The sequence below is a fragment of the Taudactylus pleione genome, unplaced genomic scaffold (assembly GCF_031769625.1).
Source record: "Taudactylus pleione unplaced genomic scaffold, aTauple2 ptg000041l, whole genome shotgun sequence".
Taxonomy (NCBI): Eukaryota; Metazoa; Chordata; class Amphibia; order Anura; family Myobatrachidae; genus Taudactylus; species Taudactylus pleione.
This window is the reverse complement of record NW_028284443.1, coordinates 24,562,743-24,579,687: the sequence shown is the minus strand read 5'-3', so window position 1 is coordinate 24,579,687 and position 16,945 is coordinate 24,562,743. Positions and strand designations below refer to the sequence as shown.

General features: G+C 39.3%; 1 protein-coding gene across 1 annotated transcript in view; it reads right to left on the bottom strand.

Moving 5' to 3' along the window:
* Positions 1-16,945, bottom strand: part of DOCK4 (dedicator of cytokinesis 4) — a 422,657-nt gene that overhangs the window by 66,862 nt on the left and 338,850 nt on the right. Inside the window, exons 31-34 of the mRNA XM_088457720.1 lie at positions 15,331-15,479; positions 6,939-7,024; positions 2,775-2,801; positions 451-546 (exon numbers count right to left, since the gene is read on the bottom strand). Coding sequence (XP_088313846.1) covers positions 451-546; positions 2,775-2,801; positions 6,939-7,024; positions 15,331-15,479 — 358 coding nt within the window. The remainder of the gene's footprint in view (positions 1-450; positions 547-2,774; positions 2,802-6,938; positions 7,025-15,330; positions 15,480-16,945) is intronic.

Below are 16,945 nucleotides of genomic sequence, written 5' to 3'. Positions count from 1 at the left end.
AACTAATTTTGGGCATGAGTGGGGGTATAATGCTATAAATCACTACTTACAGTATGATATCTAGCTGAACAAAAATTATGAAGAAAAAATTATTTTAAATTCAGCAAAGGAATTGATAGCATCAATCATGCAGCGATGTTGGAAAAAAGGAATGTGCGAGCTATATCTGTTGAGGTTTCAATCACTAGTACCATTGTTGATAAGATCAATCCATTCTGCTCTGCTGTATGTTATAAGTGACAATTCTATACAGCTCTAGTACTTCCCACACAAATGCAGAAGGTCCCATAAGAAAGGCATATGAGAAATAAAAAAGTAAGCTTGAATCTTGTAGTAAACCAACATTTATCCTTAGTTTTCCCATTCATTGGCACCTTGTGGTAACATTGTCACTTATTTATTCTCTCCTCTTTCTCATCATCATAAGAGAAGTGTTCACAGAAACCTTACCTGTAGTCCAGCAACCTCTCCATCAGTCTTGTTACAGTGGCAATTAACGACACACCACTTTCTCTCCATGTCTCTCGCTCAATTTTCTTTAATAAGCTGAAAAAGAATTATTTTGTCAGTACAGAGAAACTTCAGCATGAGCTACATTTTTATAATATATTTTTGTAAATCAAAACACAGACAAAAATATGCTGAGTGCAAATACTACATGCCAGGTTTTCCATTGACTTTTGCAATTACAATTAAAATATTAGATTGACAAGATTTGCATGTTTCTTAGTTTACATACAGATGTGTCGTCATACACTTAGGGGTATATTTACTGAAGTGAGAGTTTTTAGAAATGGAGATATTGCCCACAGCAACCAATTATATTCTAGCTATTATCTTCTAAAAGGTGCTAGTTAAATGTTAAGTAGAATCTCATTGGTTGCTATGGGCAACATCTCCATTTCTAAAAACTCTCACTCTCTTTAGTAAATATACCCACTAGCCTCAATACTGAAAAGGAACTTCAATTTAAAAAAAGCCATGTCTGCTACATCGTAGCACTTCATATACAGATTTAGACTCAATTGCATAAATACAAGTGCATATCAATTTAATCCAATGTTGTCTCGTGAAGCGGTTTTATTGCATTACAACTAAGACGCACATTCGCATGAAAAAGACACTTGGTGAATTAAGTCACACGGGACCTGGCATGCTAAGAAGGACTGTTTGGCATGATTGTGGCCATAGTGTATGAGGACACATGCGTCTAAACAGGCGATGCTACAATTCAAGATACAGTGCCCTCTGGCACTAAGAGCATTTTCTGCACTCTATGCGTCTGATTTTGAGTTGTTGATTACATTTTGTGTATAAGCACTTGAACTTGTGTTTCCACATCTGTTTTTATCCTCCATTATCATCAGTAAGTATGATTGTTGCTCACTAGTAGAGCAGGGAACAGCAGGAGACTGTACCGGAATCTGCAGATACTGCAGCTGTAGAGACCGCCCCGCCCCTAAATGAGGAGGAGCTGGAGGTGATGTGCACTGGCTTGATCTTCCCAATCTCGCACAGACCTAGCCGTCTCAGGTGGCTTGATATTCCCAATCTTGCACAGACCTAGCAGTCCCAGGGAGAGGAAACTTCTCCTCCTGGGACTGCCAGTCCAGAGTGTGATTAGCTGTAGGAGCTTCCAAAGGGAAGCACACACTGTGGTAATCACTGGCATTGCATTGCTTCTTGGAGCTGCAGGCTATGCAGCCCCTAGAAGTTGCATCACTGCTGCTGCGCATGTGCGAAAATGAATTGGAAGTGCATACTGGCGGCAGTCATCAGCGTGATGGTCAGGCAGTAATCATGAACATCAGGTCCCCAAGGTATGCTCACTCAGTGTCAAGGTCAATCAAGAACATTTAATAAACTAAGCCCAAGTAAATGTAAATTATAGTGTTATAAATACATTAATTTTTTATATAATCATAGTGAGTTAGTATTCTTAAATGATTTTCGTTACTGATGTTATAGGTTTAATTTTCCACCTTTCAGCAGGTTTACCTTTTGAACTCTCAAAAGCAGTTAATTATACATTATATTTAAGCCTTTTATAGTGTTCAACTTGCCGACAGGTAGAAAATGAATCCTATAACATTAGTAATGAAAATCATGTTAGAACATTAACCCACTATGATTATAGAAGTATTTGAACAATGAATGTATTTATAACACTACAACTGATATTGCAGTCTCCCTCAAGTCGCCATTGCCTGTTAAGCTGGGTACACACTGAGACGATGTCGGCACGATATGTAATTTCCGTCCGAATCGTAACGACATATCGGCCGCATCGCTCAGTGTGTACAGCCAATATGCACGCTCCCACGGTCGTATGGGGTATCGTCCGATCGACTGTACTGCACGTCAACCAGACGATATCGCATACCACCAACATGCATCTTTATGTAGTACAAATGCATTTACATGCAATTCTAAATGAGGCCTATATCAGCATATTTAGACATATGCATAAAACTGCAAGTTAAACTAGTCTGCTATGCTAGTTGAATACTTTGTAACTTAATGAGCTAATTTTCGAGAAAGTTTGTGGTTGCCACAAAGAGGATATTCTCTGTATAGCTACTGTGCAAAGTTTAGGCATTTAATTGCTGTCATCCAATTTTTCAAGTAAACACATTATAATATCCACAAATTTAATTGACTACCATGTCAAGTTTTTTTTTATTGTTATACCTATCCAGCTGCATTTGACTATGCATCTGTATTTAACCTTCTTAATATGCCTAAGTGTCTGTTCATCTGTAAACATATCTTACCTAGGATAGGGCCCAAACAGAGGAATTCTAATCCAGGAAGCATTGATAAAAAATAATGTTAAGATTATCCACAAAATGAATATTTATGCAGTTGTGTGTTTAATAGAAAATGTCGGTTTAAAAAAAATATAAATTTGACTTAATAAAAAAAAAAAAAATTACACGTTTTATTAAAGTGGAATACATTTGCAAAATACATTTATAAAACTAGACAATCCAAGTGGATCATTTATCTTTGCAAAAAAATAATAATAATAATTTATTACTTTTATTTTTTACCATTTCTATACATATTAATATTTGATACTGCAGAATTTCTGGGACCAATTGCCAAATAGGCTATATATTCTAACTTCTGTTTATTTCCAGTGCAATACATTTCACCTTTTTCTCATTACTGTTTAGCAGCAGCTATAGTTGTAACAACTGAACTGCCCTTTGTACAGCCTAATAGTTAGCCCTGCTGATTTCATTTAATACACTGATCATGAGTATTGGTTTTAGATGTTCAACACAATGACATGGCACAGATAGCTGAACTACACACAATGACATGGCACAGATAGCTGAACTACACATAATGACATGGCACAGATAGCTGAACTACACATAATGACATGGCACAGATAGCTGAACTACACATAATGACATGGCACAGATAGCTGAACTACACATAATGACATGGCACAGATAGCTGAACTTTGTGTCGCCAGCTTGATCGATACATGTTCTACTAAATGGTCTGTGTACCACAGTGCCATACTGCACAGTAGTTTTTTCTGCAGAGTGTATTAGATCAACAAGCATAAAATAAAATAACTTTACTCAGGTAGTGGTTTTCTTATAACTGTACGCTAGTGAAGTATAAAGTTGCCCATAGAAAAAAATGCTGGGAAATTGGTATGATAAATGTTCTGGGCTTCTCTACAGGAACACATCACAGATGATTCATGCCATATGTCAACCCCTCAAATACATCATCAACACGTCAACAACTTTCACAGTATGAATTTTGAGCCTCATAACAATATATATGAAGCTGTTTGCCAACACTAACTTTTAGTAGTTTGCGTACTGTAATTATAGTTTATTGAAGCAATCTATAAAACATCTGGAGGTCAGTCAATCTCTCATTATTAATAGCCAAAGTCAGGAATCAACTATACACCTCTTATTCATACTGTATGTTAATGCCATTGATCTGAAATAAATATGATTACCCCATAAAAATAACAAATCGTGTCCTATTAATAGTTAATAAAAAAAAAAAAAAAGTATGCACCTATAATCTTTTAACTGTTCATGTTCCAATAAAAAATTCCTTTTGGATAAAAGCTGCAACTAAAATAAATACCGGACATCTTTATCCAGTCTTGATCCAACATAATCCATATGGGATCAAGGTAATCCATGTCTGACAGGAAAACCCTATTGAAATAGCTGACTGCTCCTGAGGACCACCCGACGCAAACCTCTGCTGAGTACCGCAGAACAGTGTTTAACATCTCTCAGCCAATGACAGAGTGTCATAAAAAAAAAAACTTATTCTAATGATATACATACATGGAAACAAAACAATCATACAAATATTCTAACAGTGAGCAACGTTGATGAACTTCAACAAGGACCACTAGAATTGTGGCGCTCATTCCCATTCCTCAACATTGGTCCATGTCCTACTGTTCCCAACTGGCTGTGTAATGTCAGTGAAGCACACTGCAAGCTATCAAACTTTTAATAGGAAATCTCCACACCTAGGATACCTTAAGATGTGAGTGTATTGGCTAGAGTACGATACTATAATTGGTACAAAACACATTCCATGAAAATGGAAACTATGGTCCAAATGTAATTGGCTCCAATTTGCTGGTCTAGACGCATATTTGGCGATATAGCTGCTAGATTTAAAGCGGAAATTTGTTTTAAAGGCAAAAACAAGTGCTTTTCACCTTAAATGTAGTGGCTATGTTTCCGGAATCGTCTGAGCCTGTCATATTTGGGCATATGCTTCTATAGTGCAAATGAAGTATGATAAAATCATAAATTAGACATTTGCTACATGTGTGAATTATTATTATGGATATTTAATAGTGTTTCCTGTCTGCAATAATGTTGTAGTAAGCAACTCATTTTTCCAAATTCATAACATGTCTTTTTCGGGATGGGTATGGGATGCCGGCGTTCAGGATCCCGGCGTTCAAAATCCCGACAGGGTTAGGATACAGATACCTGTTGGTTGGTATCCTAACCCTCCCCCTTGGTATCTAAACCTAACCTCCCCCCTCGTGCCTAAACCTAACCTCCCTCTCCTCGTACCCTAAACCTAACTCTCCCCCCTTAGTGCATAACCCTAACCTTTCCCCATTTGTCTAACCTAACCCCGCTCCTTACTTTCGGGATCCGATGGTCGCGATGCCGGCGCCAGGATTCTGACAGGTGTCAGAATTCTGGTGCCGGCATTCTGACCATCAGAATCCCTACTGCCGGGATATTGAAAGTATCCCATCTTTTTCTACTGTACTGTACAACATACATTTGTCACATTTGGAAACAGCAGAATATTTGTAAATCAAGTCTGACCAGCCGCAAACACTGCAGCTCTCATAACACGCAGAGAGCTCTCATTCTGCAAAGGAGATCGCAATGGGTAATTTATGCACACCCAAGAAACAGCATTTAAATGGTCAGACACGCCTGCGTTTTTACCACCCCCCTGTTACGCATCCAAAAAGCTTACTTCCTCTCACTCACATTACGAGTGAGACCTCTGTGTGAGCGTAATCACAAACCAATCACAATGGCTAACAATCGCTTTATCTGTGTAAACATTGGCATTTGCATGCAGATCTGAATAAAGCTGGGTACACACTGACCGATCAATTGGTCGGTCAATGTATCTGCTGCCCGTCGGGCAGTGTGTACTCGCGATATGTCGGTGAACGTTGGAGTTCACCGATATATCGCATTGGCTGTGCTGCACAGCCAATGGACAGATAGGTCTGCAGACCTATCTGTCCATCGGCAGGTGTGTACGGGCGGGTCGGCAGACTGCCTGTACACACAGAGGAGGGGGATGGGACACGCCCCCTGGACGCCGAGACCTGCGGGCAGACACAAATGATGGTTGTTCAGTGTGTACGAATAACCACCATCATCTGCAGATATATCTGTATAGTGTGTACCCACCATAAGTCCCTAAGGGGTCTATTTACTAAGCAGTGTTAGGAGAAGTGAAAAGTGAAGAGTGAAAAGTGCCAGCCAATCAGCTCCCAACTGTCATTTTTTAAACACAGCCTGTGAGATGGCAGTTAGGAGCTGATTGGCTGGCACCTTATCACTTTTCCCTTCTCCTAACACTGCTTAGTAAATAGACCCCTAAGTCACTTAGCACTGTCATTCCCCTCTCAGAAACAGTATTGTATTACCAGAGATATAAACACTGTTAGTTAATCTACATACAGGCAATCTTTATTTACAGGCACAGAACTTCACATTGTTAAAAAGTCTAAAATCTCATTCAACGTGGTGCTCTGAGATGATTGTGGATCAAAGTACTAATTTACAAATTCAGTTACAGGTGAGATTAACACTTTAGGACAAGAACCTTGAAATACTGTATATGTCTTTTCTAATCTGGTAATCACCAGTAATCAGAATCACAGCTTCTCATTTCACATGCCTACACTGGAATAACAGGGAACATTCTCTCACCCATATGTTTACAAAAACATTCATTTGAAACTTAAAAAGATATCTTGGGCTTGATTTAAAGTACATATAGTAAATATTACACATGCAGTCCTGATTATACAGTACAACACTGCTGAAAACAACAAATCATTAGTAACACTCACACAGAAGGCTGAGAGATGACAAACAGCATTTTTTTCTTGGCTATTTAAACCAAGACAGAAAAGCATTTAATGAAGCATCTGCCTATTACCTTTTTTTTTACCTTCCCCAGAAAATGCAACATGCCAACACACCACCCACACATGAGCAGCTCTTTCTTTTAATAATACATTACTACTTAGCAGATGGTATATACGAAGCGATACATGTAGTGGCATTAGCATAGGCGAGTCACACATTTTACTTTTAAGTGTAATAATGGCACATTTGTCTATGAGATGCTTCGTGAATAATATTTTTAATATTACTTACATACTGTTGAAGAGCTCCCGGTAGGTTTCGTCACCTCTTCCTTCAGACATTAGGCTATCCAATTTGTCAATTAGCTTTGCTTCAACCTCAAAGAGATACATAAAAGGTGCTTTGTTTTATTGTGCAAGAATTTCTCCAGGGCTTTAGTGCACACTGTGCTCTGCTAATCAGAATTCAGGAGCGAGCTGTCATAGGTCATATTGTCATCCGTGTTAAGCTATCACCATTCCACGAGAACGTTCTCAGAACTAATTGTCACACAGCAATGTGACTTTAAACTACAGGCTGAGCTGATACTGCTGCTAAGGCAGCTAGCTATATATGGATTCAAATAAAAAAATGCAGCCCAGCACTAAATTGCCTTCATTTTTCCTGCAGGGTTTCATCTCATGCAAAACCCATTCCAACACATTCCTTCCCTTACTATTGCTATTTGTTCTTACAACACAATCTAAACCATGTACTCTCATCCAGATCTATATATGTACACAATAATTTCACACTATAAGATTGTGGAATAAAAAAAATTATGCTGCAGTTACTTGCATCCCCCACCACCCAAAACAAAGTAACTCATTGTTTACCAGCACTGTTTTTTTGTTATTGTTGCTGTTGTTTTAGAGATACTTTAAGAGGTTCTTCTTAAGCAATGAGATTTGACATCTTACAGGGGAATTATACCAATTAAAATAATTTGTTCTTTCTTTTACAAAGCTATATAACATGAGGAGCCTTGAGTACATTTGATTATTCTCGTTCTCCACATGCTCTGGATAAGGGCGAATCTATAATGGGTGCAGGGTGTGCAGTGCACATGGACCCACACCGCACACCCTCCACCCATTTATTCAATACTTACCTCTCCGGAGTTCCGCGCCCGCGTTAGAAGTGCTGTACAAAACACCTGCAAAATGGCACGGTGGCCAGTCTCCCGGCATTTTGCGCATGCGGAGTATGGAAGTTGCCGAGAAAATGGATGCCGCGCTATTTGCCCAGTGAGCTGTGCACAGAGCTAGAGTCTACATTGTGTCCAGAGTCTACTGTAAGGCTCAGCACGCTGCCAGCCGCCGGGTAGAGAGGAGAGGGCCCCGGACAGAGACTGCCCCATCCTCTCTAAACAGGCCTGTGCTGCGGATCCAAGCATATGCAACTACGGATGATGCAGAGTCTACACAAACCAAATGTTTCTACAATTGAGGCTGATAGGATGTAACTGGTAACAGGGCGTTCTCACGTTGGTATGTTCAATGAGAGCGTGTCTATAGAATTGCTGGCAATGCAGAGTTGTGCATGTGAGTAAATACGCCGGTTGCAGATGGATCTTTTGCACCCGGGATAGGGCTGGTGTAAGTACACACTGATAATGAGGACGGATATCAAATCAAAAGTATGGATATGGACAGTTTGTCTGCAGATATGCATATAAACGGCATATATTAGTGAATATCCGCATTTAGGGCCTGATTCAGTACGGATTGCAATAGCGATCTCACTGCAAAGATATGCTAATCCTGAGATCGCTATGCCATCGCACATAAGGACGCCCACCTTACCATACACACATCCGTAATACTTAGCAAGACTGCAAAACCATCGGTAACATCGCAGCCTCACGCACACTTGCACAAGCTCTGGCCTTACTTAGGAATTGCTAACCTCATTGCACGCAGTGACTACACAAGCTGCGTATGGCATGGTGGTGGCTAATTTATATACGCTTCTGTAATGGCGTTCAAACGCACTGGCACGCCTGCGTTTTGTCACCCCCCAAACTGTAACTTCCCATCAATCACTCTGCGATGGGTCTGTGCAATCACCGCGATCACAGACCCGATCGCAGTGGAGTGTTCGCACACTGCGATGCACGCGCAGAATACAACAATCGGTCGCAATCAGACCCTCAGTTCTGTGCAAGCAACATGGGAACAATTACTACACAATTTGCATTCAACCCTGCATCAGCCCCAAAGCCTGCAGCCACTCATTGTCAGTAAATATTCATTAGGATAAAGCACTAAATAAAGCAAATTTTCTGACAGTAGTAAAAACGCCATTTAAAGGAAATATCAACTAAAAAAAATGTCGTCAGCATGAAAAAGCAAATTCGGATACATTTTTGTCAAAGTACTGTGTGAATATTATAAGTTCTGCAATTAAAATGAGAGTTTAGTATATAGCCCAATTCATGCAAATACAAAGGTAATCTGTCCTTTTTTTTATATATTAATCTAACCTCTATGGAGCAAAGTTATATCAATAATTATGTTTGATCTAGAAATGACCATTCAAGATAATTATCAGGGGAAAAAGGAAAGAAAAAAAACAATTATTTCACTTCTATTATCTGAGTAATATTTGCCCTATGTGACATTATCTAAAACAAAGGCAATCGTTAGAGTTCAATGAAAAGCAAATTGTATAATTTTTATGGAGTAGACAATAGCTCGCCCTGCATATCTCCCATTTTAAAACAAAAATGTTAGAAAGGAAATCCATTTGTACAGCATCAGCATACCTTGGTTATTCTGCACTATGGATCTTGAGACACAAGTTACAAGAGATATTTAATGTGTACTTTAGGACAATGGAAATATTTCACTATATCTAGAGGAATTAATGCAGCATAAATGCAGCATAATGCACACACCTGCAGGCCTGGTTATAGTAAAGGAGGTGGAGTAGGAATACTACTGTCCCAATCTTTTACATACACAGTTATTCCACAGGTACCATACCTTACATTTACATCATTTGAAGTACATTCTATTAGGACTTTCACTCCTTTCTCTCTGCGCATTGCTGCTATCTATCGTCCTCCTTGACCACCCAATAAATTTCTGGAACATTTTTCTGCCTGGCTCCCTCACTTCCTATCCTCTGACATTGCCATCAATATTATGGGTGATTTCAATATCCCCATTGACAGTCCACAATCACCTCATACATCCAAACTTCTCTCCTTAACATCCTCTCTTGGACTCTCCCAATGGATTGACTCCTCTACTCATCAAGATGGCCACTGCCAGACTATGATCAGTCTCTGATTTCACTAATTCTCCTTTCCCTCTCTCAGATCATAACCTTATCACCTGTACACTCTCCTCCATTACGTCAACCTCAATGCCAAGAAAATCAATCAAACCTCCTCAAACCCGCAGAGATATTAATGTTATTAATTTTGAACAACTATCCACCTCCACCAACAATCACTCTTACATATTTCTAATTTCACTTCATCTGTGACTGCTGTATCACATTTGAACCATTCCGTGTAGACTTAGACGTCAACCGTGGCATTCTAAATTCACAAGACACCTACAAAAACTCACGTAAAGTAGGACGTCAGTGGCGAAAGTCTCATACTTCAAGTGACTTCCTCACATATAAGACAATCTACCACTCTTATCGTAATGCACTGGATAATGCCAAACAGACATATTTCCAATCTGTTATCTCTGCCCAAACCTCTAACCCCAAGCAAATTTTTAATACATTAAAATCACTTCTTACCCCTCCGTCACCCAACCCACCTGCTACTATCAGTGCACAAGATCTTGCTTCCTATTTCAAGAACAAGATTGATAATATCCAAAATGAAATGGTATGCACTTCCTCAGCCAGGGTCTTGTTCAATTCCCTACCTGAACCCAGTGGCACGTTCTCATCATTTGACCCCACTAATGAAGATGAAGTATCTACACTCTTCTCATCATCCTACTCTACTACCTCTCCTCTTGATCCTATACCCTCACAAATCAGTAAAGCTCTGTCTCCTGTGCTCATTCCACACTTAACTAAAATCTGTAATCTCTCTTTTTCTACTAATATCTTCCCATCACTGTTCAAGCATGCAGTGATCACTCCTATTTTGAAAAAACAAAATTCTGACCCTAACTCTCTCTCAAATTATCGTCCTATCTCCCAGCTACCTTGCCCCTCCAAGCTACTGGAGAGACTTGCCTACATTCGCCTCACACACTTTCTTAATACCCACAACTTATTGGACCCATTCAGTCAGGTTTTCGTTCCCAACACTCCACTGAGACAGCACTGACTAAGGTAGTAAATGATCCGGTCACTGCCAAGGCTTAAGGCCATTATTCACTTGTAATTCTTCTAGATCTCTTCTGCTGCCTTTGACACTGTTGACCACTCTCTTCTCATACAAACACTACAATCCCTAGGTCTTTAAGACACAGCCCTTTCTTGGTTCTCATCCTACCTATCTAATTGCTCTTTCACTGTTCGCTTTTCTGATTCTACCTCCACTTCGCTACCTCTATTAGTTGGAGTACCACAAGGCTCAGTATTAGGTCCTCTGCTTTTTTCAATATATACCACCTCTCTTGGCAAACTAATCAACTCTTTTGGTCTTCAGTATCATATGTATGCGGACAATACTCAAATTTACCTATCCTCCCCAGATTTGTCACCATCTGGGCTGGTCCGTGTCACTGATATCTCTCTGCCATTTCATCTTGAATGTCATTTTGCCCCCTCAAACTTAATATATCCAAAACAGAATAAATTATATTTCCACCGGCCAATAGTAGTTACTAACCTGATATCTCTATTACTGTTGACAACTCGACAATCAACCCCACCCCACAAGCTCGCTGCCTAGGTGTCATCCTTGGCTCTGAACTGTCTTTTGTTCCCCACATTCAATCTGTCTCTAAATCCTGTTACATACATCTAAAAAACATGGGCAAAATTCGACCATATCTTACGCAAGACACTGCAAAAACTCTAATACACACACTCATTATTTCCCGCATTGACTATTGCAATAGTCTCCTTATTGGTCTTCCCAAAACAGGCTCTCCCCACTACAATCCATTTTGAATGCAGCTGCGAGGTTGATCTTTCTCACCAAACGTTCAATGTCTGCTGATCCACTCTGTCAGTCCCTCCATTGGCTGCTGGTCTTCTACCGTATTCAATTTAAAATACAATCACACAAAAAGCTATTAACCAAACCACAACAACATACATCTCTTCACTTATCTCAAAATATCTTCCAACCCGACATCTCCGCTCTGCACAACATCTTGGTCTCTCATCCCCACGCATTACTTGTTCCCATGCATGGTTACAGGACTTTTTTCGGGCTGCACCCACCCTGTGGAGTGCCCTCCCATGCACAATAAGACTTTCCAAACATTCAAGCGTTCTCTGAAAACTCACCTCTTCAGACAAGCTTATCAGATTCCAGGACCGCCCACCTAACCTTTTATAGCTCCCTATCTAACTCTATTGTTATAGTAAACACCTATCACATCTTCTCTTTCTTCAATTTAACATCCTCCTAACCCTAGGCCAACTTTCCAGTGTGATTGGATTATACAGCCCACCAAGAACATCTGCAATCAGGCTGGACCAATTTGCAATATGTAGCACCTCTCCTTGTGTATCAACACCTATCTCCCTATAGATTGTAAGCTTGCGAGCAGGGCCCTATTACCCTTATGTATGTCTTTTCTGTATGTCTTTTATGTATGTATGTATGTATGTATGTATGTCTTTTATAACCCAGTATAATGTTAATGTTGGTTCAAATTGTAAAGCTCAATGGAATTTGCTGCACTATATAAGAAACTGTTAATAAATAAATAATAATAAATAAACCTAAATGAGAGTTACCCCACATGCTTGATGGTGAGACTGGAGAATAAATACCCTCCCCAGCCAGCCAGTGCTTGAAATTTATATAAACTATATTAAAATGTTAATTCCACCATTTATTCAATTGTGGATGGAATGTAAATGAAGAATATTACTTAACTGCATTACACAGTGTTTTGTGTATGAAAAAAAAAGGTCTGACTTGGCAGAAGTATGAAGAGTAAACCCGGATTTAGAATCCCCTGCAGCAGCGTTTGGGGATTCTAAATCCTCATGCCTACCACCTTCTTATATACAGGCTATGCAACCTGAACTGAACAGGCCAGGTGTCAGGATTTGTCACAAGGCAGTTTAGAAGTATTTTGCATTAATGTTTGTCAATTTTAGGTAAAGTTATCCTCTAAGACACTGTTTCTCAAGCTCGACCCTCAAGTATCCCCAACAGGTCATGTTTTGAGGATTTCTGCCTGTGGAAGCAGATGGGATAATTACCGACCTAGCGAAATAGATCAACTCACCTGTGCATGATTGAAGAAATCCACAAAACATGACCTGTTGGTGGTGCTTGAGCCAGGACTGGAGTTGAGATATACTTCTTTAAGAGGAAGTTCAGAAAAGGGCAGCTAAGTCAGACATTGCAATTGTTATACCAATCTTTTCATTTATTGCTGTAGAAACCACTGTCTCGATTTCTTTTATACTGGTAATTTTAACAAGATTATATCATTACCAAAAGCTAAATTAGTACATTTTCACCATTCAGAAATGTAGAATAGTTTTTACTGAACCCTAAATAATTTCATACAGGGCAAAAAAAATGCAGACATGGTACCTGTAGTAATGTTATTTCAAGCATCAACTGTATCGGCATTATAACTTTAAGCATGATGGTAAAGCATAAGTATACTACTGTATATTATATGAGTCTGTGATTCTCTATTATGTCTTAACCCAGTAGACTGCATTAATTTTTAATCAAGCCACTTTCAGTTCATAAAATCATCTGATGCTTCTCTGAAGATACCCTGAAGATTATGTTGCCCATCAGTGATTTATTGAGTAGATCCAAAAATTTGCAGTTTGTTCTTTTAATTAAAAAGTGATGTTTTACATTTTAACCATGTTAATAAAAGATGAATTTTATAGGCACTACTGCTCTTGAGCTCTTCTCTATCTCATGCCGAATTGGCACAATCAAAAGTCATTACACATTTCCGTTCAGATAATTCATGGAATAAATTTTGCATGATGCATAAAAATATCTTTTAAGTACAAATAATATTATTTCTTTTATAGATATATATTTCTTCTAATTGAAGGTATGTAATAAGAGGAAACTAATTATTTTACTCTACTTTCACACGATTTCTAAGCAAAAATCAATATCCAGACTTATAAGGTTTCTAAATTAATTAAATAATTTACAGATGCATAAGGAGAGATGAAGTAAAATTAGGATCAATTATTAAATGTTTAAACTGCACACACAGATAAACATGGGAATTATTTCTACTTAAAAATCAAAATCTATGCGAGATTCTGGCATCTGATCGGGGTCTTCCTACTCCCTCCCCTGCTACATCACAAAGGACTGTTTTTGGCTGTGGGTGATACACTAGGCATTCAGCCACAAGAAAATTGCTGCACTGTGTAGCCCTTAGAGCTCCAGTGATAGACGTTCTGCTTATGGTGAAGTTTTCACTCTACATGGTAGTGCTACCTTAACTGGTAAGTAGCCATTATAAATGTGAAAACAACAAAGGTAACTAGAGGAGTTTGAAAATGTTATAAAAATACGTGGATTCCTTATTCATACGTCTGATAGATTTCCACGTGACAAGTACAAACATATTCTTATAGTTCATTATCTGCATCTGCAAATAGGAGCATTTCATATAAGTTGCCTTCATTGGGGAAGACTTAACCAGATGCAATGAATACAAGTTACTTCAAATACCCAGAAATTATTTCATTTGCACAGCTTTGTTCCTTCATATCTAGACTAAAGGGTATCACAATCCAAGGGTTAAGAGCTTTGCTCCTGCATAGAAATCAAAGTCATTTATTTTGTGTGCATTAAACAATGTTTCAAATCGATGTTCCTATGGAGCAGCATGATGGTGGGTGTACAGAAATGGTTTGAGACAGCAGGAGAAAAATCGAGTGGGTTGCTGCAAAAGTACTTGGAACACTTAGCAAGCCTCTGAGATGGAAAATAGGAAAACGTACTAGAGTGTCAAAATTGTTTGGCCTAAATAAACACAGGCTACTTTGATCCACGATTATGTCTATTACAATAGTTCAATAAAAGGTTTGCAACTGATATTGATATGTTCTAAATGTCTGCGATAACTGGAATATCATTACAGTCGTACTTGCTAAATTATACCAAACAAGAGTCTATAAGCATGCAGACTAACAACATTCAAAGGGGCAGATTTAATTAGCAGCAAGGTTTCGAGATAACCGCTTGCACTACAATAACATGGGTTGTGCAAACAAAAATGAGCTATGTTTTTCCTCCCATAATGTGCGCAGTGCAGTACACAAATTTGCTGCTAATTAAATGCCCCACAGAATTTTAATAACCATTATATACCACCAATCGTGTAAGTATTTGATAAACTACAGGAATTTCTTTAGATCACATCTATTAAGCTAGCACATTCATAGGTTTACCTCTGCATGCTGGAGATGTTGTTGTCTATGTTATGTAAAGTTAATGTAATTTTAGGGGTTTTTTTTAAATTCACATCATAATTAATACCTGTTTAAAGTTGCCGCTTCGTCTCTGCTCCCAGTCCATCATGTCATGGAAAATAGGGATCATTACATTTCGCAAGTCAGCCTGAGGTATCAATGTCACCTCCAGAAAAGGACCAATTAAGGCTGGGATAAAATGTAATTTGTGTTCACCTGTACAACAACAACAATACTACATTGATTTATTTATTATTTAATGATGATCGTTTGTACAGGTAAATGTATCAACACTCAACAAAAAAATAATACATTTACACCATTTCTGCTATATCACTAATCAAAAATAAATGTGTGCAGCACAGGTAATAATAAATACTCTATATATTTATATATACATGGACATATTAGATACATTATAACAGTATGCTTGGCTGAGATGGAAAAACGTAATATTTGTTACATGTATCTAACTCTAGTAATGTAAGTATCTGTCTAGGTCAGTGGTTCCCAAACTTTCTTGATTAACGGCGCCCTAGAGTATCAATATTTTTTTCACGGCACCCCTAGGCAAAAGTTTCTTATTGAGAAATTCAGATATTCAAATAAGTAAATTGTGTTTACCTGTCATCCTTAGGTTAAGTTATGTGTGCTTCTACAGTATTTGTTCACATAGTTTATGATTAGCAGCCAACAGCACTGGTTTTGCCTATCACACTGACCATAAACAATTTGATTTGGTTCTGGACTTCCAACTTGTGGCAGCCCTGCAAGTGCCCTGTGGCACCTGAGGCTGCTGCGGTGACCAGTTTGGGAACAACATTGAAGATTAGAAGGGAAAGCCTAGCTAGCTCTCCATATCATGATCAAGGAAATGGTAAAAAAAACAAATTGCATTATCAATATCAACCTCAACTTTCATCTCCTAGATCCCAGTCAGTACAATAGGCAAACATACATAAATACAGGGCCGGATTAAGGTCTGTGGGGGGCCCTGGGCAACAAACTTGTGGGGGGCCCCTATATACAACCGTTTCTTGTCAACCTAGGAACATTTTTTTTCCTTTCTATTCACGTTAATGCCCCCAGTAGTAATGCCCCTCTTGCAATGCCCACTGTAGTAGTGCCCCTTAATGCAATGTCCCCAGTAGCAGTGCCCCTAGTAATGGTCCCCCCTATGCAGTGCACACTGTAGTAATTTCACTTATGCAGTACCCCCTGTAGTGGTCCCCCTATGCAGTGCCCCTAATATGATGCCCCCAGTAGTAGTCTCCCCTATACAGTGCCCCCCAGTATTGCCCCTTATATAGTGCCCCCAGATCCAGTAGTGGTCCCCCCTATGCAGTGCCCCTTATATAGTGCCCCCAGTAGTAGTCCCCCCTATGCATTGCCCCCAGTAGTCCCCCCTATGCATTGCCCCCAGTAGTTGTCCCCCATACAGTGCCCCCAGCAGTTGTCCCCCCTATACATTGCCCTCTGTAGTAATGCCCTTTATGCAGTGCCCCCAGTAGTGGTCCCCCTATGCAGTGCCCCTTATATAATGCCCCCAGTAGTGGTCTATAAAGTGCCACATATATAGTGCCCCCAGACCCAGTATTGGTCCCCCCTATGCAGTGCCCCCAGTATTGGTTCCCCCCTATGCAGTGCCCCCAGTATTAGTCCCCCCCTGTACAGTGCCCCCA